This window comes from Thalia democratica, chromosome 7, assembly GCF_965202585.1.
Source record: "Thalia democratica chromosome 7, ktThaDemo2.hap1.1, whole genome shotgun sequence".
NCBI classification, from domain to species: Eukaryota; Metazoa; Chordata; class Thaliacea; order Salpida; family Salpidae; genus Thalia; species Thalia democratica.
This window is the reverse complement of record NC_139171.1, coordinates 41,968,504-41,991,362: the sequence shown is the minus strand read 5'-3', so window position 1 is coordinate 41,991,362 and position 22,859 is coordinate 41,968,504. Positions and strand designations below refer to the sequence as shown.

The window sequence follows — 22,859 nt, the reverse complement described above, 5'->3', positions numbered from 1 at the left end:
GTTGAATAGTTCGATTAAGGCTTTTAAACAATAAAAGTACAAATTCTAGTGTAGAAAATAAACATTTCAAAATAGATTATGTGCTAAAGTGTCACACCGTGCTAAAGTGACACTCTGTGCTAAAGTGTCACTCCGTGCTAAAGTGTCACACCGTGCTAAAGTGTCACACTATGCTGAACTGACGCCGTGCTTTTCTGACCCGTTTCCGAATTTAGATATAAAAATATTTATATTTTTTTTGTCCTTTATTAATACTAAAACTTTTACTTTATCAATCACTATAAACAGTATCTCGTTTAAGAACTTTATTAGAATAAACAAATAACTATGTAAAAATATATAAGTCAATTAGGCTAAAAGATATTGTCTGTAGACAAGAACTATTGGATAAAACTACAATATAAAATATACCAAGTTTTAATAAACTTATATATAATATCAGAAAGGCTATATAGCTTAGAAATACCAACCAAACTATTTATTCGCAAAGCTTTGTTCTGACCCCGAATTTACGGCTTACTTGAATTTTTACTTGTATATGATAAATTTGTAGATAGTGTTAGTAGGTATTAATTGTTGATTGAACTTTAAAACAGACGAAATCTTAAGTAAGTTAGAGATAACACTTAAAAAATAATAGGTATAAGTTAGTTATATTAACTCATGCATAAAACTTAAAAATAAAGTTCATTTAGTTAAAAAATAATTGATATAAATATTTAAAAATTACTGATTCTAGCATTGATTGTATTAAAATATTTAAAAACATAAAATAACAAAAGGTATTCAAGTTTTATGCCAGTTTAAAGAAAATATTAAACTGTCATTACGTTTATATTTTGCCGATCGACCGATGTAAAATTGTTACTTATATTTACGCGAACCTGGATATTAACTGACTTAACGCGTTATAACAATATCGGTGACGGTTACTATAATATTTAGAATTTACTTAGCTAAGTTATTCAGCTAAGTCGACTTATGAAGCGCAAATTAACTTGGACTATGATTTAAGCTTAGCCTAACTGATTAGTAAGATTGTTAGAATGTTAAACTAATTGTATGTAAAGAAATCGAGTCTTAGAAACAAAGGTATATTTACAATGTATAAAAAATGCGATAAAAAATACAACTAGCTCATATAAAAAATAGACGTCATCGTTACAAAGCGTAACGATGGAAAATTAACAACTCACACGCAATAGACGCGTGCTTGACTAAAGTCACTAAAACTAAGTCCCCAAAACAAACGCGTTACAGAATTTAATTGGTTTGAATAGTTTGAGAGAAAACAAAGTAAGAAAACCGCTTTCGACTGAGAAGAACACTATTGAAGTGTTACAATATTTTGATCCAGTAGCTAAATTCTCATATTAAGTTTTTGTAAACTGTAAGAATCAAAACTTTAAATACTAAACAGAAAAAAAAATATTAAAAAGTAAGTATAATGCAAAAAGGTTTGTAAATACTTTTTTCACAAGGGAATAAGTGTATTTTATACTTAACAACTACGTACTTAGGAGTAAAATTTATCTAAAAAAATAGTAGATACTTTGCAAAACGAAAAAAACAACTTGTAGATATTAATAAGATCTGTATAAGTTTTTAAAAATTTCATTTGTAATACATTACTTTTAGAGTCACAGCCCTTAAAAAAATATAAGAATTTGAATTGTTAGAATTCAAATAGTCGTGCACCCACAATGTATACTGAAAAAAAATAATTAAGTCATATATTGTTTTCACTGTATTTGTACACGTTTAAATATTTTATGAAGGAACAACTGTAAAAAGAAATTGTGCTTAAATTACGCTTAATCTAACTTAAATATTACAGGGTTGCTACTATTCAACTTAAAAAAACTGTTCCAAGTGATCTTAAAATGTCTAAAGTCATCTTTATTTTCAATTATTAAACTTATTATTGTTTAACAATATCTATAAAATCAGGTTCTTAAATGAAATTTGTTTGACAAAACAACTGGTCTGAGATGTTTAGAAGTCTTAAAACTATCCTGAGCATTTCATAAAAAAAAACTAAACTGGCCTGAGTCATCATAAGGTTTTTTAGATATTCGTAATATCCTGAGTTTCCTTAGGGTGTGGCAACACTGGTAATAGTTAAAAATGTTTTCAAAATGAGCATTAGGGTACGTATATTAAAGTGCACTAAAATTTAAAAAAATCAAAGATGTATTCCGAATAAAAATTCTACATTAGTGTGTATTAAAATTAATTTAGTTTCCACACAACTTTTTTTTTTATAATTTAATATGTATTCTGAATTCGTAAATTGTTTTCATTATGTCTTTTTCTTATTTTGTTTATATTGGGTTTTTACACACTAAAATAAACAAAAAGTGAAAAACAATTATAGTTAAAAACTATGCTGTTTAATCTATATTAAGTAAAATACGTGAAAATCTGTGTACATAGATATTAATTTAAGTTGCACAGTAGTTTAATTTTAATAGTGAAAATGTGCTTGAACAGAAACTACCTTATCTTATGTCATGTTATTTTTCAAATATTTTTGTGCACACTCAAATATAAACAAAATTAAAAAGAAACGATATATTAGTTTATTACTGTGCAATAAATTTTTAAACAATGATATAAATTTGCACTTAGTTTATCTTTTTAATAAATATGAATTACATAACTAACTTTTATGAGTATTTTTAAAACTTTGTTTGTTTACCAGTTGCTATTGTAAAAAAAAAATATCTAAACAGAGAAAAAACATTTCTAGAATGCTAATCTGTTTTTTCAAAGTTTTAAGTTTAAGCAGTGAAAATATTAATGGTTTCAAAATGTTAAACAGGGACGTAAAACTAATTTAATCAAATGAAAACAAATCACCGAAAAAAAATCAACTTTTAATATGTTTTTGTTCAGCAGGCCACATTTACATGCACGCGGGCCGCAGTTTGCCGACCCTTGTTCTAACTGTTTACTATTTTCAATTTATTAAAGGTATTAACAAATCTTAATAACAAAATTCAAATGAAATTCTTAAATTGTTACCAATAGTTTTTCGAAATTTTCTCTAAGGTTTTTAAATACAAGTTTTTATTTGTCCATTTTTACTACAAGTTAAGTTTAAGGTAAACATCTGTCCTAAATAGTACAAAAATGTTGTAAATATACTGTAACGCTACTTTAAAAGAAATTCTAAACAGTAAAAATAAAAATTAATTTGCGTGATAGATTTTTTTTTATTTTATCAAATGTTTATAATTTTACATTAATTTTTTTAACTACAGACTTTTCAGTGATTATGTTCAAAATTCAAATTTTTTTTCAGAGTTTCTCAAATTTCAGGTTTTTTTTCCTTCTCTAAATTGTCAAACTCCAGCTTAAAAAAAAACTCTGTTTTTAATAAAAAAAGACTTTTGAAAAGTTAAGTAATTAATTAACTACAGTTAATTGATTATTGAGCCTGTAAATAGGCAAATTTATCACGAAACATGCCAAAACATTATACAATGAAATCTGTTAAATCATATGTAAATTAAGTGATTAATTTAACAACATCTAATATTACATAAAAAAGATGTTACATAAAAAAAATATGTAGTACTTTGAAAAGAAATGTAGATCAAATAAAATATTTTACTAAGAAGTTTTTAGTGTTACATTGCAATAAGAACACAAAGAATATAAAAAGAGCTTTAGCCTTATCAACAAAATTTGTTGGATTGATTATATTGTTCTATAGAAAACTGGCTTTTTGATTTTAAGGCCTTAATTAAAATTTAGGCAAGCAATTTTACGAACGACAAATATCAAGACTTCTAATTAACAAATGTAAAAATTTCAAAACAACAAGAAAATTACTAAGTAAGTTTTTAAAGTTAAAACTAATAAAACTTTTTTTAATTTTGATGTTTTAACAGCAAAAATGGAAATTTGCAAAATAAACAAATTTTCTTAAGATGAAATAAATTTTGACACACTTAACTGAAAAACCAGATAATCATTCTAAGGATACGGCTCTAAAAACATTCAAATGTCCGTTTTGAAAACTTAAGAATCTATTTTATAAAAACTGAACATAAGTAAAAAACTGAATCTCTAAAAAAATGTATTATATAAACTAAACTGATTACACGTTGTTAAATCGTAACTGTTATAGTAGTTAAAACTTTTTAACTTTGTTTTAGTAAAGAGGGAATATTTCTTAAATGTTTTAATTGTAAACGGAAATAAAACAATATTATAAGATGAGTTTGAAGAGTCTTAACCCAAACATGATTCAACACATCCTTTTACAGCTTTTCTTGCAAAAGGAATATATGATATCGAGTACCAAGTGAAAGCAAGGAACTGAATGAGACAGAAAAGTATGCACAGAACACCGCTCTTCCACTGTAAAAAAACTCTCGTTAACTGGAGCTGTTTTATTAAAATTTACAAAACTAACAGTGTTCCTATAAGTTTCGCTTTCTCGAAAAACTGTTTAAAATTAAATAACTGCAATTCATAAGAAAATTCAGTCATATTGTAATTGCATTTGATAAGCTTTAAAATAAGTTAAACAGCAAGTAAAACTTCAAAGAGTAAAACATTGAAACTCACAGCAAACGCAGCCACCATTGTCAATATAACTGAAATCTGTAAAAAACAAAAGTAAATCAACATTTTATTTAAAGCAAATAAATAGCTTACTACATACACTATTTATACACAAAATTATGAAAAAATATTGACATGTAAAAGGATTTTACTGTTCTATAAAAGTATATTGTCAATTTTCTTTGGTATATATATAAAACATCAAAAATTATCACTGATAAGAAGTTTGTAAAAATGTTACTTTAAAATACTTGTATTATAGATATCCACAATGATGAAGTTATTAAAATAAGAGTAACATTCTATTAAACGTAGATTAAATAATTTAAATCAACGCACAACAAATTAGAGAAATATACTAACAAAACTAGTGAAACAAAAATAATAAAAAAAACAAGTATTGAAAAACTTGTTTATCTCTAAATGTTAAAAAAAAAAACTATTATCAAGTGATTTTAAAACAAACAAAAAAAAGCTTAATATTTTTTTTTAAAACAGATGTTTTTATTGTGTTATATACTATTTTGCAGACTTTTATTTCTTAAAGTAACATACAAACTAAGATTAAAATAAATACCCTTGATATGAATATTTCGTTAGATAATAACAATATATTCAATTCTCTGGTCAAAAATTTAAATAAAACAAACGAGCCTTCAAACTAAAACAAAGTAAAAACTACTCATACCAGCATTACAATTGTAGCAACAATTCTAGTGTCTTTAAACATCGCTTTAAATTGAGATTGCGGTCCTCTCAAAAAGCCTGTTCCACATAAAGTTACAAGCGTTCCAAGGGAATACAGCAACCCGAATCCAACATAATTTCCGAAGAATACCCAAACAACTCCCTTAAGTATTTGTTGGTATATAAAAATAAAGCAAAATTAGAAAAAAAAATGCTTAAACTTTGAAATATTAATTTAAAACAAATTAAAAGCAAATTATTATATATAAAGATTATCTATGTTATTTTAGTAACACGGTTCAACGTAAAAATATAGTTACTTCAAAACGTATTATTCAAGTTGTGCACAAAAGTGAGTTCTATAAATATAAGAACAAATATGTTTCTGATATATATCAATTAAATCTAATACTTACAAAAAAATACTATAAATGTAATTAATTATTAACAATATAAAGTTGAATATCATAACAGTTAAATATTGTCATGTAGAATTAATAAAACAAACTTATATTCAAAACTGCAAGCTAATGGTTTAATTAAAACAGATCCTAGCGAAGCAACTTCACTGGACTTAATAAAATCAATTTGCACGGAACTTTTCTCTATTGAACTATATTTATTTTAACAACGAAAAACTCTGTGCAAATTTTTTCTATCAAAACAAACCTACTGATTTTTAAATTTGGTAAATATTTAAAGGAACAATAACTTTAAAAAACTTATTTCCGCTTGCACTTTGTTTTACTTACCTTTCGTTATTTGTCCAAAATTATGATCTAGGTAAAATAAAAAAATAAATTGGAAAACGTTCTTATTCTGCAGTTTCAGAACTTGAGTTTTTTAAAACTAAACGAGTTTGATAGTTTTGGTTACATCTTATATATTCTTATAAACAATTACAATAACTAATTATGTAAAAAATTTTAAACTCACTCTCTTAAAACCGGTTTTAAAGCAAATATATACATTTACAATCGTAAGTGATTATCAAGGAAAACTTAAACTGTTTTAAATGTATGCAACACCAGTTCTAAAAAAAAGAAGAACTGTTTTATGAAATAACAAAAAAAAAGTTGCTAAAACAACTGTGAAGAAAAACTTAACTTAAATTTTAGACTTTTAATTGTCATAAATAATATATTTAATTTTCAAATCTAAAGCTTAAATTAGGTACTTTTAATAAAGTTAGTTGACAAAATACTTATTTTTCGTTTGAAATAAATTCTGAATTTACTAGTGGACTTTCTTATTTTTACACAAATCATTCTATCTGAATTATAAACACAATATTTACATTGCACATATGTGACACAATGATAATATTTCTTAAAATTAAACCAAAATATTTCTTTTTCATTTAGTCAAGTTGGACAAAATTAAAAAATACAAAAGTTTTTCTGTTACAAAAACAATAGCGAAAACCGCTAACAAAACTATAATTAGTGTAACTATACTTGTAACATTTTTACTGTATTGTTAGTATATATTAGTATATTGTTTTACTAAATTATTAATGTATAATTTAGTCTAAACAATTAACTTTATATATTTTTTGTTGACCTTTTAATAGGTTCACTATAATAAGACACTTAAATTATAAAACAAAACAAATATCACGGAACAAAGTTAGAGCACATTTTTGTTTTCTGTTTAGACTGGGTATAAAACTAAATCTTATCAATTTTCTGAACATGTTCTATCAAGTATACTGATGTTTAACTAATTTATGTACTTTTAAGTTATTTAGAGGTAAATAAGGTTTTTTAATTGGTTTATACACTATTTATCCTTAAAAATGATAAAACTGTTATCTATATATCTTTATTACACCTTTGGATTAAGAGAACTTTTGAAAATTACTTTAATTAGCTACTGATAAAAATGTTGTATACTTTTTGACCCGGATGACTGTTTTCAGAAAAAACAATCAATCTGTATACATTAACCAATTAAAGCTTAACTCTTTAAAATATTTTCTTTTAAATTTTTTCTCATTAAAAATATCTCGAAATTTATGGATATCAAATATATTCATTATAATCACAGAGAAACATAATATACGGGGTTCCATCTTAGTTTTTATTTTAAATTGGACTTTATTTGATGAAATTTAATGTTATCATACACATTTTGCAGATCAACAAAATTCAAAGGAGTTTTTGAAATAAAAAGGATTAAAGTTAGCAGGGTTCGTGCGCGAAATTTTTTTCATTTAGCCTGACTGAGACCAATTTAGCCTGACATTTTTTTAAATTAAAGAAAATCCCCTTTAGAAGTCATTTTAGGTATTGGGGGGTCTTGATTAGCACTATTGTAGTCTCCGACTTCAACCAGCTTTAACTCAAAAATATTTTGAGCTTTAAAAATAAGCAAAAAGCAACTCATAGCTTAGTTACAACTCGATAAAATAAGACTAAATTGTGAAAAAGGTGATTGACCCCTGCCCCTCTTATGCCCCTTATATAACAAATTCAGTGATAAGTTTTAAAATAAGTGCTATATATAATTTAATACTAGTGTAAAATTTTAATACATGTTACTAAACACAATTGTTCAATTTAATTAAGCACTATAAAAATATTATAACCAGAAGATTTGTAATAAAACGACGTGCATTGTCGTGTATTATTAAAACAAGGATTAAAATTCAAACAAACAGCTAAGTTGTTGAACTAAACTGTAATGTTTAAACTGTATTTTTTATGAATTTTCATAATTATGACGTATACAATGTACTCAAAACAAAATAACGAAGTTTCTTAAAAAATGTTAGAGATTCAACAAAAGGTTTTAAGCATTTATTTTTACAAATACTGACTGATTTTGTCTTTAAAAACTAAATCTTTATTTAGAAAATTCACATCTCAATTTGATCTTAAAGAGATTTATCATTTTTTATCAGAAATTTTCAAGCAGTTGAACTGAGAAAAACTGAGATTCTCAAACTTTTAAATAAAAAACTGATTTAGCCTGACGTTTTCCAACTTTTTTCAAAAAAACTGATTTAGACTGACTTAGCCTGATTTAGCCTGACGAGCACGAACCCTGAGTTAGTTAGTAAGTTAAGTAGATTTTGTATGGAAGGTGCACACTAAAATAGCAAAAAATAAAAACTAATTCATAACCTTCTTCTACATTTTAACTGACCATCTTTAAATTTTACATACATTTTACAAAATTATCAATAAATTACATGCAGAAACTTCTGTAATTAAAATAAAAAGTGATCATTTAGAAATGATGACATTTTTTGGGAGTTTTGATTGTTAGAAAATAATAAATTGTTAAAAAAGAAAAAAATGTTAATGAAATATTTAAGTGTGGGTAAGAAAGTAAATAAACTCATATTATAAATTTTGTTATTTGAGTCGAAAATCTTTTACAAAATTTACTACATATTATAAGAAAATTATTACATTGTAAAGAAAATAAACCAATTTGTTTTAAAGTTTATAAAAGTTTTGTTAATAAAAGTATTTTTCTCTCTATGACTTTAACTATTTTAACTTAAGGTACATTAAAAAAAGACTAATGACATTGTATAAAACCATGTGGCTGAAAATAAGTTAAAGTCAATCCAGTTTTTAAAAGTAATTATTTCAGTACTGGTACTCACTTCTTTAGGCTTGATGTTGTGAGCATAATGCATATTAATTTTTATGAACCAATTTAGTAATATGAATAACTTGATTAGTTTTAGTGACAGTCATAGCTGTATTTTTACAAGCCTTTGTAAATATTGGTTGATCATAAATGATTTAAACTAGCTCTACTAGCAGGTAAAAACATTTTAGTATCTTTTAAAATGAATTCAATTAAACTTTCTTGACAGCAACATTGCTTAATTTTTAAGTTAAAAATGAATAAACAAACTTTTAAATATAAATAAACGAATTTTATTCCTTTTTTAGTAAACATTTGGAATAATAATTGGATAAAAAGTATAAATATAAAACTACTAAAATATTTTTTTTTGTATTTATAAATTTTAATTTATTACTTTTAATTAACAAAATTGTGTAAAACTTATTGTTGTTAAGTATGTTAAACTTTATCATTAAATACAAAGCAACTTAAAAATGTTACACAATTCAAAAACTATTTTAAAATAAAGATTACGCAAAACGTTTATTTTACAGCTTTAGCTGGAAATAGCTTAGTTCTTTTTTTCCATATTACTAGAAATCTGATTCACAGTTTTACAGTAAAAATCTGAATCAATGCAATGCTATGAATATTACATAAAAGCTATAATTCAAGTAAAACTTAAAACACTTTGTTTAGTATAAGACTTAGAAGAAAAAATTAATGGGTATTAGTATAAAGTTATGTATTTTAACTAAAATACATCAATCAATAAAATGCAATAAGTTACTCAACACTCTCTCTTGGCCTAATTGTTTACATAATAATACTAACATACTGACAACAATTCGATAATAAAAGGCAAATATTATAGCTGAGTCTGCAAAAAAAAACACGCTATATACCCTTTATATGTTTGTAACAACCACCTTTACTAATAATTTTCAATTGAGTTTAAATTATAAAATATATATTCTTATTACAGACTATTTATTGTGCTACATTATATTTTTAAATATAAATAATTAACTTAAAAAAATTGTAATAAAAGTGGGTGTATTGAAACCTTTGGTAATATCTAAACTTAGAAAAATTCTTGAGGTAAATGCATTCTGCCAAAAAAACAGTACTTTGCTGTGAAACTTCGGACCTACAAAACTTTGAACTTTTTAACATAAATCTTAGGTTTAAAAATTTATTTACAATTTTTAATTTTTAACTTGGCATATTGTAATTTAAATATAAATGTAATAAAGTTTACGATGTTTTAAACTTAAGTTTATATTTTTGTATGTATCTTTTCTGTAGAATAGGGTCTTGTTTTAATACATTTAGTTTTATTAAGAAAAAATGAACGATATTTTTAGAAGAACAATAATATTTTGCTGGTTTTAAAATTTTTGCTGAAAGAATCAGTTGATCAGTCATAAATATATTCATCAATAGTACAATTACAAACTAACAAATATAGATAAAAAGATCCCGATAACGCAACAAGCAATAAATCCTTTAATTCTAGTTTCCCAGCTTAGTGATGGACAACAACTATCACCATTTCCAGTAACCTAAAAAAAATTTCTACAGTATTTTACTTGTAATTAACGTTTATAAAAGTATAATATTTTGCTGCTTTTAAAGTTAAGTTTTAAACAGCAAATGGTTGTTAGATATACAAAATAATATTTTTTTAGTAAAAAGGTAAAAAAATAAAAACTTTATATACTTCTACAAATAACTATAGCAGGGTTTCTACAGAACAAGCTAAACAAAATTTTCGGACTTTTCTAAAATAATTTTTAAATTAAAACTGATTTTATAAGGTTCTAGTTTTTTTGCATACGTATAATCTTTGATTCATCTTCTAGATGCTATGATTTCTTTTTTCATGTTGTTTTTAAGGAGTAGTTATTAAGTTTAATATTGAACCTTTGTTTGACGTCAGCCTAGCCATTGTGAAACACAAACAATGTTTGCCACAACTTTCTAAGGGAAGATTGGGCAGGAGCTTCAAAATAGAATTAGCCAAAACAATCTTCACTTTGCTCAAAGCTCTTGAACTTTAATGCATTCATTAGACAACTTATGAAGTTCTAAATTATCCAATGCTAGCATCACCTTCAGAGTTAGAGCAAATGTTTTGCCTTGTTAAGGACTGCAAAATGTTTGCAAAAGGCTCAGCAACAATTGAGACTCCCAATTTTACAAGGCTATGCAGATTTAAGCATGATATACTTATTACAAATGTACTCCCAATACTTATTTTGCTCCAGAGATATTCTACCACATTTACAACACATATTCTACAATCTTTGTTGAAATTGAACACTTTATCTTCATCAACTAGGTCCTTTATCCTTAAACTTGCAAGCAAATTGGTTGTAGCACAACCAAACTCAAGGACAGGTTTCAGGGAAGTTTGACAATTCAAACCAGCTTGTCTTTCATAACAATGCACAGCAATTTGATCATCAAGAACAAGATATTAAAAGTTGCATAAAGGCAGCAATAGGCTGGGTACTTTGGTACTATGTCATAAAAGGTTGAATGAGAGATGCCACATAATTGAAAAAATGCATTTTCACTAAAAAAATGTCATCAGCCGCTAATTCACCGATAATTCAGTAACATCTGCTGTCAGTAGGGAAGTCAGTATATTTTTGTAAATTTCTTCTGGGTTTTCTGAATTTCTAAAAATACATTATATGTTTATTAATGAAAAATAAATGTTGATACAAATTTAAAAAAAAATATTATAGATTTTCGTATCTAATCAAAATTTTGTTACTTTACATAAGGGTTTCCCAAATTTTTTTTCAAATGGCCCCCTTTAAAGAAAATCAAAAAGCTATGGCCCCCTTCAACAAGATTACTCAAAAAACTACCATTAGAAACACCTAAGACCTTTTTTTGCTCTTCATCAAAAACTCAAGAATATCTAGTGTAAGTTTCCAATTATGACCTCACCGCCCCCTGTGGCTACTTAACTGCACATGCCTAGATTGTACCACCTAGATGTTTATATTGCTTCCACCAAGGTGTTTTGGATATGTGGTCCAAGTCCAAATGCTGATTTAACACCTTAAAACAAAAAATGTACTCACTCTCTATACCACATAGTAAATACACAACACACTAGAGATCATAAAATTTTTTAATATATTCAAAAAATTCAATTAAGACCCTGAAAAAAAAAGAATTGCAAAAGCAAAACTTTTTCAAAAATGACATTAGCAAAATGCAGTTTTTAAAAACAATTAACTTTCTCATTGAAAACATGTTTATATTAAAATTCCTGACTTTTTTTTCGAAAACCCCCATTTTTTTGACTTGTAACTTTTTGTTCTTCCTGACTATAGGGTTTAACAATAATATAAATTTCAAAAGGTTTTTATAATAAAATAAACTTTAAAAAACCTTACAACAGAAGTTTAACTTGTAAATAACTAAGTGTTAATGAGACTAAAAATCCTGTTGTTCTAAGAATAACAAAATACAAAATGGTTTTATTACTTAAAAAAATAAATAACATATATAATCTTATACGATTAAAAGTATAAGTATCCACACATTGTAATATTACGCTGGTCATTGGTTTTTATAAGGTTTTTTATACATTTTAATATATTAGTGATTTTAATTATTTATTTTAATATATATAATATGTTATATTATACATTTTAATAGTAACATATAAGAAGTATTTTGTAAAGGCATCTAAAAAAATCAAATCTAGTAACCAAAACAAACAAAAAGTAAAGTGTAATAAAAAAATTAGAGGCTATTATTTTTTTAACATTTAAAGTTCTAATTTTGTATTAAAAGAGTCAATGTGTTAAATAAGTGGTATATTATGCTACAAATGCAAATGTGCTAAAAAAACACATTAAGTTTGTATTACACCTTAGTAACAGTATTGTTTATTGAATCACGAAATGAAAGCATTCAAAAAGTTTTGTCTAAATCTTTTTACACCACATGATTTCACAATTCATTACAAGCTAATAAAAATTAACAGATAATACAAGCTCAGATTACATCACAAGTTATTTTGACGAAGCTGAAGAACAGGGAGTTGGAACACAAATGACTCAAAAAACAAAAATTGAAAACAAAACTGATTTCACTACTACCACAGTCAAAGATTTAACCTGATTTACTTCAACTATTTTATTTGTACTTATTCCTTTAATACTTCATAAACCATACAAAAAAAACTGTTTGTAATCTACATGATCTAAGATCTGGATCCGGCCAGGTCTGGTTGTTTTTTGCTTAAATCCAGTTGGATCTAAATTTCAAAAAAAATCTGGATTCTGCTGGGTCCTAGCTGATATTTGGCCAGATTCGTATATTGGAAAGACTTTGCTTTCCATGATAAGCTTCTTAAAGTTTTATACTTAGTTGATTGTATTTTTGCTTAGGAAACTTTTTAAAAAGAAATCTTTACATCTTTTAGCTTATTAACAAATTGTTTTCAACTGTTTCACAATTAGTTAATTATAAGCTTTATTTCAAAGAAGAATGCATACATAAAATTAAAATATTTTTCAAGGATTTATGTAAAAAAATAGTATTAAGAATATTATTGAAATTAAGAAATTTAAAATCTTTTAACTGCTGATTTTATTTACAAGAAAACAGCTTAGAAAAGACATATAAAAGAAAGTGTCCAGTACTATGTGGCTAACAATAAGTTTGATTCTAATTATATGTTCTATTATAGCTGAAAAATGGCAACTTGTTAGTCACATATTTGAACTGCTTTAACCTTTTTAAACAAGTTACAGTAACGCAGCAGTGTAGTAGAAACAATACACTGCTGCCAATTGTATTTTTGCATGCAAAATACTGAATTTTTTTATCTTGAAGAAAATAGTTTATCAGGTCAGTGATTCTACAACTTTAGCAACCTTGGCAGACTATCAAGATATTCTATCTATCAATAAAGATATCTATAAATAAGGTTGTATATTACAAATAACAGCACACACTTAGACTTTCATGATAACAGCTGGTTGTTAGTCATAACACCTGTTGATCAACGGTATTGACTTAACTTTTTTCCTCCTAATCTCAAACAGGAGATTTAAAGGCTGCTGAAATTAAAAGTAAAAAAAAAGCATAGTTGTCGTGAGACTGGTCAAAGTAGTCACTTTTCTTCTAGTACAGTCTAATAATCCTAAAACTTAACTATCTACAAATGATGTTACCAATGATTTTTGTCTTTCTATTGCACATTAGAAACAGAAACAAGTACAGCCATTCAAAAAAACAAGCAACAAGATTCAGTTGATCAAGAGATTCAGACTGAAATTAAGGTTTTTCAGCTGAAGAAAATTTAATTTAACAAATTAAATAAGCTATAGTCGTATTTTGGTGGAAGTCAAACAAAAAAATATATCCACATCTTGCCAGGTTTGCAATCTCAAGAAAATATCTTTCTGCACCTTTATCTATCTTCTGTTTATTCTGAAAGGTCACTTTCTAAAGGTTGTAATTTGTACGAGCAAAAGCAAAAATGATGGCTTCCAAAGAACAGCAAAAAACTTTTTTTCTTCATCACAACTTTAGAAAGCTAGACTAGATTTATTTATAGTGTGGTATAGTGGATATCATTAAATGCTATTTACTAAATTACTTTTAAAAATTTATATAGTTGCTAGAGAAGTTAATCTTCATCTTTTAATTCAAATTTTTGTATATAAAAGTTTAATTTCAGCTTATTATAGAAAAATACAATCAATTATCTAAACTTTTTAATCTATCTAACAATCAACTTATTTTCTTTTCCATTATACAAGGTAAAAAATTCAATTTCAATCTTATAAGTAGCTTGAAAACATATCTTAAAATTTAAACTGAGATTAAGTATAGATAGATATTTTTTTTTTATGTCACAGATTAAATAATTTTTACTAAACTATTGGTATTATAATAAATAGTTTTAATAAGTTTGTTCTCTATTGACACTAAATAAAACTTGAACTTTTAGTAACTAACTAAACAAACAATCTAAAATAGTGCTATAGTCAGGGTTGCCTTCATTTTTTAAATTTTTTTTTCCAGGTTTTCCAAATTTCTTCCAGATTTTTAAAAGTACACATTTTTGGGTCTAATATTAGTTTTAAGTTAATTTCTATTAAAGAAACTGTGTTAAATAGAATAAAAGCATTGAAAAGATACTGTAAAGTTACTTTAAATGTGTATTTTAATAAAAAAATTTTTGATGATGACAAAAAATCTTAATTATATGATAGATTTTTTGTGTCAAATCAAAATTTTACAACTGAAAATGTTAAAGTTATTAAAAATTCCAGGTTTTTCGATCAAACTTCCAGGTTTTTCCAGGTTATTTTAGCCTAAATTGTCAAATTCCAGGTTTTTCCAGGTAAAGTGGCAACCCTGTATAGTGCTCAATAATCTTCATTTTAAATTTATGTAAAAAAAAATCAGTTGTCAATTAGTAATTATAATAATGCAGTCTAAATTCATACTTTTTATTGGTTAAGTTTAAATTAAAACTTTAGCATTTCTGGTCAGAGTGTTTCTAAAATAAAAAAACTAAGTTAGTGACAACCTTGTAGTAAACTTAAAAAAGCTAGGCACATAAAAATTTAATAAAGTCAATTGTACTAATTACATATACACCTGTAGCAGAAAATTAAGTTTAATATTAAATGTAATCAAAAGCAAATATAACAAACTAAAATACTTGAGGTATTTCTAGACACAATTAAACAACTTTTCAGTTTATTTCGTTTTGACATATTCTAAACTAAAAAATTAGAATGTAATTCAGTTTTAAAATCGTGAACAATATAATATTTTACTAGCTAAACAAACTTCCTAGAAATATTTACTAACATTAGAAATAAGACCACTTTCTTCACCTCTCTCTTCTCCACTTAATACTTTTCTCAAAGAATCCATAATATAAAATTTAGTTTATTTACTGTGAATAACTTACTTGTTAAATTTTCGAATACTTTTTCTTTAGTAATTACAAAAAAACTTTGTCTGGTTTAAAAACCTTAGTTCTAGGATATCAAAAATTCTCAATAAATTTTTTCCTAAACTGTTTAAAAGTAAACTCGTATTGGCAATAATAAAGCTTTTAAACACTTAAAACTCACTTAAAAGAATAATCTTTGTTTTTCATTTAATAAAAACAAATCTAGTTGTTATTTAATAGTTATCTCTACTACTTAAGTTTTTGTGTCTAAATGTTTTAGAAACTTTAACATACACTGTAATACAAAAAGTTAGGTAACTGATAGTGCTACCAAAAACTATGACGCCATTATGCAACACTTTTGTTATATAGTTTTATTGAATTATACATTTTTTATATTGAGTACTTAATAAATTACTACAAAATACAACTACAAAACTTTGCAACAAATTCTTTTACAAATTAAGATTAGGTTTCAAAAAATGTAAAATCTATTTTTAGGTATATTAACTATTTGAAGAGCTTTAATTTAATACAGGCTACTGATACAAAAACTTTTTAGTAATAACATTTTTAACTACAGTTGAAATAACTTTTATTTTAACATAGAATTAAACTTTATAGCCCAATTAAAAAAATAAAAATGTAGAAAACAGTTAAGTTATTTAAATTCTTTACTTGTTTATACTTAACTTGTCTTTTAAATTGAAATTTATATTGTATAAAATTTATAAAAGTATTACTTCAGACATAAGTCCAGATTCTCCACCATCAGCTTCTTGACCATTAAAAACCTTTCTTAGCTGGTCCATAATTGTAAATATTTATATCATAGACTAAGAATAAAACACAACATAATAGTACATACTCAAAACTAATTTTGTACATATTCTGAAATCAGAAATATCTACAATAAGCTCAGAGGAACTTTTCTTTTTAAATATAAATAATTTATGCTTAAAACAATTTTTAATTGTAGATATGACTACTCAGTTTTAAAGTTATAAGGTTTTAATAATTTAGGTCAGAGTTTCCCAGACTTTTTTTCAAAAGGCCCCCTTTGGAGAAATTAAAAAAAGCTACATCCCCTACCAGCAACATTTCTCAAAATACTACCATTAAAACCGCCTAAGACTTTTTTATTTATTTTGCTCTTTATCACCAATTCCAGAATATCTAGTGTAAGTTTCAAATTATGGCCTTGTGGCCCCCCTGTGGCTTATAAGTTTTAATACATAAATCAGGGTTTCCCAAACTGGGCAAAGTTGCCCCCTTGGGACCATTATAGAAATTCAGGGGGCCATGATCAGTAAACTTATAAGCAATAAAACGATGCACTATGGCTTTAAGACTTCATTTTTTACTAACTTTGTTTAAATCTATTTACTTTCACAAATACTTTCAATAGATCAACAAATGTTAATTATCTTTAGAAATGTAGCCAAGAAAGTAAAATGTTTCAGATCCAAACTTATGCGAAGTAATTTTCTTATTGGTAAATTTTTTTAACTTTTGAACAACTTAATAACAAATCTATCTTGTAATTAGTTTTTATAGTGTTAAACTTCAAAATTTCAATAAATAGTACAAGAAGAGCTTGCATTCTAAGAAAATGAAATAACAAATAATAATAGAATTTTATGACCAAAACAAACATAAAAAGTGTTGAAAGTTTCACTTAAAAACTCAACAATAAGAATATTATTGTTATTTAGTTATGATTAGACCTAAAAAGTTGAAAAATAATTGCTTTAAAATTTTAGGAGTTTTCCCCCCAGATAATCTTTAATCTGGAAACTAAATGTATAGATGAATAGATTGAAACAACTTTAATAAAAGTAAACTGTTTTATTAATTCTATACCAATTTACTTGTTTTTGTTAACACAGGTTTGCCAATCTTTTAGGCAAAGATCTAAATCAGTTTAGTTAATACAAAAATATAATCTAAAAACTTTAAAAAAATTAATAAAGTTTAAATACAAATTTATTGATTCAAAAAACTTAATCATGAAACAATGTTTTACTCAATAAATATGAAGAAGGAGATCCTAAGTTGCATTGATTTTTTTATCAAAAAAGAATTGTAATTTTCTCCTCGGACAAGTTGATAACTTTGATTGTTATTCTTAAAATAAACAAGGTTGCCAATTATTTTTGACATATTTTCTCTAGGTTTTAGAAATTTATTCCAGATTTTAAAAATTACACGCTTTGGGTCTATTTTTAGTTTAAAACTAGGTTTAAGGTAAAAAACTGTTAAATACTATAACAACATTGAAGATATATCCTAAAGCTTCTTTAAATGTGCTGTATAATAAAAAAAATTTTGAAAATGACATAAAAAAATTACTTATACAACAGATTTTTTGTGTCAATTCAAAATTTTACTACTTATGTAAAAATTGTTTAAAATTCCAGGTTTCTTAGTGATTTTTGTTCAAAATTCCAGGTTTTTTTCCAGAATTACTTAAATTCTAGGTTTTTTAGCCTAATTTTTTTTTGGTTAGTTTAGTGTTAACTTTAAAAGGGGAGGTAGAATTGCAGGTGATAACAAATTACTTGCTTGACTTTCAAAAAACATTATTTTTTATAGGGAAGAGTGAGTGTGATGTTTTTCTACCACTAAAAAAATTGTCAATTTTTTTTAATTTTTTTCAAGGTAGAAAAACACAGGGTTGCCACTCGTTTTTTCAATTTTTTTTCCAGATTTTTCCAATTTCTTCTAGGTTTTTAAAAGTACACATTTTTGGGTTTATTTTTAGTTTAAAGTTAAATTTAAGGTAAGAAACAGTGTTAAACAGTATAAAAAGATTGAAAAGATACTGTAAAGCTACTTAAAATGTGCTTTTTAATAAAAAATTTTAGTGATGACTTAATTGTTTTATCTATATAATAAATTTTTTGAGTCAAACCAAAATTTTACTACTGAACATGTAAAAATTCTTAAAAATTCCAGGTTTTTACAGTTTTTTTTCAAAAATTCTTAAATTCCAGGTTTTTCCAGGTTATTTTTGCCTAAATTGTCAAATTCCAGATTTTTCCAGGATTCCAGGTAAAGTGGCAACCCTGAAAACATCAGAACTCACTCTCCCTTCTGCAACGATAAACATTTTTGGAGTCAGGCAAGTCAGTTGAGCTCATCATGTGTCATTCCACCTGACCTATCTTTAAATTTATCAAGAAAAAAAAAATTATAAAATAAACAAACAACTACAAAAAACAAACTTCTTCTAAAATAAAAACTAATGTAATTTATTGCTAGCAATAAGTTAACACAAATCTTGATCAATATTTAGAAACTTGACAAATGATTTCTCTCATAAAAAAGTCTTATTAACAAAAATACAACATCTTAACAGAAACATTCTCTTATATAACAAAAATAAGACAAATAACATAAATATTCAAACTTAAATTTATACATAAATCAAAAAAGAAACAAAATATACAATTACTCTAGTTTCTACACAAATGCACAAAAGTATAAGACAATAAAACAATATACTCAGACATTTGAAAAGCACTCCCAGTTTTACTTCTTGTAGCAAGTTAATAGAAAACTTTTTAAACAGCATTTAAATTCATCTTTTTGTTTTAATTTTCTGGGACATTAGACCAAAACGTTGGACCCAAATATCTAAATGAGTTTAGACCAAGTCTTATTCTAGGTCTTTCAGTTATGAAATTTAACTTTTTGGAAAACCTTGTATTGTGTGAGTGAAGAGAACTAGCAAGAGTAAAACTTTTATGCTCAACATCAAATCCAGTCATACTTTTCTGCAACAATTCACAAACTTGCAATTTAAACACATCATTTAATTTCAACAGACAAGCTTTCACAAACAGTGGGTTTGTTGGGGTCAAAGCAAGCACACGGCAAATATACCTCACTATTCTTCTTTGCATACTAACAATTTGTTTCAAATAACATTCAGCAGCACCACCCCAAGCAGATATACAGTATTGAATATGCAGATAAAACAAACTATAATGCACCATTTTAAGTGTACTCACATCCAAATAGTACCTCAATAATAACAACAACTTAGAGGCAGCTTTGATTTGAGAGATCTTAAGTGAGCCCTCCAATTCAGTTTTTCATCCAAAACCACACCTAAATATTTTATACTTTCACTCAGTTTAATATTAAATCCAATATACTTTATAATCACATTTTTAGACATATTGTTAAAAAGCAAAATTTTTTGTTTTAGAATAGTTAATAAAAAGTTTATTAGCACACAACCATACATCAATTTTTCTCAGCTCTTCAATAATAACACTGTTCACACAAACAGGATCACTATGTTGGTAGCTTAAGGCATCATCAGCAAACAATCTCATACTAATCTCAGTACAGGAAAAAATATCATTTATATACACAAGAAATGACAAATGACCCAAACAAGAACTTTGCAGTATTCCAACATTCACATTTTCACGCTCAGACACAAGATTATTTGTAACAGTTGATCGGCTCCTCAAATTTAAATAGCTTTATAGTAAATTTAACATAGATCCTTTAACATTATAACCTTTTAATTTTTACAACAGTATCTTATGATTGATCTTATTAAATGCTTTTGCTAAATCTAAATGACAGAACAATTAACTAACTTTTTCTCACCAGCCTCAGTCAACTCATTCACAGCCAGCTCAGTTGTACCATTTTTCCTAAAACTATACTGCTTTTTATGCAAAACATCATTTGACAAAAAATATTTAAAATATTCAACCTCTCACACACTAAGAACTCAAAAACTTTTGAAAAAGGAGATAAAAGGGAAATAGGTCTATAGTTATTAATATCACTTTTTTTACTAGACTTGAAATTGGTACCACTTCAGCATATTTAAATGACTCAGGAAACACACCATACTATAAACATATTTCAAACAGTTACATAAATAAGGAGCAATAACTTTTGCATTTAGTTTTACAAATCGAACACTTGGCACATCAGATTGCACACTTTTATTTGGTCTCATATTTCTAATGTACATCTCAATTTCAAAACAATTAAAACCATTACATACTGAATTAAAACAAACTCACGATTATTATGAAAAGCAACCTTCCTTTCATTTAATAACTTGTCAGTTATATAAACAAAATTTTATTCATTAAATCAGTTACTCTTTTCAGGTCACTCACAATCTTACCACTCTCCTCAAGCACACCTATTATTTTACAGCTTAAGTAGATTTAGTGGAGACAATATTATTTACAATTTTCCATAATTTTTTACTGTTACCTTTATTATACTTTACTATTTGTTTAAAATAAAATCTTTTAGGCTAGTTCTATAACTTAAAATAACTAAGTAAATTTCTACATTTTTAAAATAAAACAAAAAAATAAATTGTTTGTCTTTTATTGCAAATTTGAACATTAAGGTTTTATTATTAGTTGAATTAATTATACCGTCTGTTAACCACGGTTTAGCTTTTAATTTTCTTTTTACTTATTTAATACTTTAATTGGAGCATGATGATAACCTGTTCCATTAAAAATAGCTTCAAACTCATCCAAGAATTTATTCACACCTGCACAACATTCTGCATACAACTTCATATTTTGCAATTTCATTCTATTGCTATTTAAAAAGACCCCAGCATCAAATGTACTAAAATGTTGAACAGATTTCTGGTTTAAAGTCTCAGCTTTAGTTTTTTCACAAATAATTTTGCACACAACAGGAATATGCATGGTTGCCACAGATCAAGCTGAGAAAAATTTCCTGACTTCTTACTAAGATTTTCCTGACCTTTCTAAATCAAACTCTTAATTGAAACTTATTCTAAAAACATAATCTAACACTTGAAACTGTATCAAGCTTTCAATCTAATTTTATTACAGGTTAAAACAACATTTTTTTTTGCTGAATTCAATCATCAAACTTCCATTACATCACTTGAACTATCTGTGTATGATTGATATATTTGCAGTAAACAGCTCTATCAGCAAAATACTTGTATTATTACCTTATAAACACAGCTTGTCTGAAAAAAGACACAATTTTTTAGCAGTTCCTAACATAAATGTATCTAAAAAAACAAAACAACATATTGTAAACTTTTACAATTAAAGCCTTAAAATAATAACAAACTTTCATAACTAAAACCTTAAAATAGTAACAAACTTTTTCAATTAAAACCTTAAAAGAATAAAGAACTTAATCAAACACTGTTCTTTTTTATTATGTGTACAAAAATTTATTTTCTCCGCTTCTTTGTTAGCACTTCAACCTCTTCATCTAATGAGGATATGGTTTCCTTCATCTGGTCTGCATCCCACTTCATTTTCTTGGCAGTTAAAACCATTTGCCTTATTTTGTTTAAATCGTTCTCATCTGCTGCCCCTACACTTGTTGAAGAGAATCTTTTCTCTAAATCTAGCCAAAATTTGTGAGCTTCATTACTTTTCTTTTTGCACTCATTTATTTTTACCTCCAATTTTGCTGCCTCAATTATTTACTTAAACAAAAAACACTTCGATTCTAAAATTATGTTAGATAAACTTTTGTGTATATATCACAGTTTCACTATAGTGTCCTTGCCTCAGATAATCAATACTAAAAAATTTACAAAAACTGCTTGTTCGAGTAGTGTAATTGTTCAATATGTAAATAGAAAAACTATGCAGTTTTATAAATGATATTTTATTAAGTTATATCACATGAAGGCATTACGATAAAACAATTTTGTAAATTTATAGGAAAACTTTACAATGCTAGTCTGACTAAAAAGGATTTTTAATTATTTTTTTTACTATTTGAAAGCTTTGGAAAATAAAGAACTTTGTAAATTCAAACTGAAAAAATCTGACTTTTTTTTTTAATTTTGTCAAATTTCCCAACTTTTTTTCAAAAAACCCTATTTTTTCCTGACTTTTGTCATTTTTTTAGTTTTTCCTGACTTTTCCTGACCTTGTGGCAACTCTGCATATGATTGGAGACATTATTAACAACAAACGACAAAAAGTTCACTAGAAATATTTGGATTCTAGGACCTGGTGCACTAAAAACTTTTCGGTTATTGAGTTGTACACCA

General features: G+C 25.8%; 1 protein-coding gene across 2 annotated transcripts; it reads right to left on the bottom strand.

Moving 5' to 3' along the window:
- Window positions 1–3,281: 3,281 nt before the first annotated feature.
- On the bottom strand, window positions 3,282–16,643 carry LOC145840273 (vesicle transport protein SFT2B-like). 2 transcript variants are annotated; one of them, XM_082947471.1, is made up of 5 exons: window positions 16,549–16,643; window positions 10,317–10,418; window positions 5,267–5,428; window positions 4,582–4,617; window positions 3,282–4,371 (listed from the first exon to the last, which is right to left on the bottom strand). In XM_082947471.1, the coding sequence occupies exons 1-5, from the start codon at window positions 16,615–16,617 to the stop codon at window positions 4,243–4,245; spliced, it is 498 nt and encodes a 165-aa protein (XP_082803597.1). In that variant the 5' UTR covers window positions 16,618–16,643; the 3' UTR covers window positions 3,282–4,242. The 2 variants fall into 2 exon arrangements, with proteins under 2 accessions (XP_082803597.1, XP_082803598.1); XM_082947472.1 differs by lacking the exon at window positions 16,549–16,643 and adding an exon at window positions 15,718–15,807.
- Between the last annotated feature and the right edge of the window lie 6,216 nt (window positions 16,644–22,859).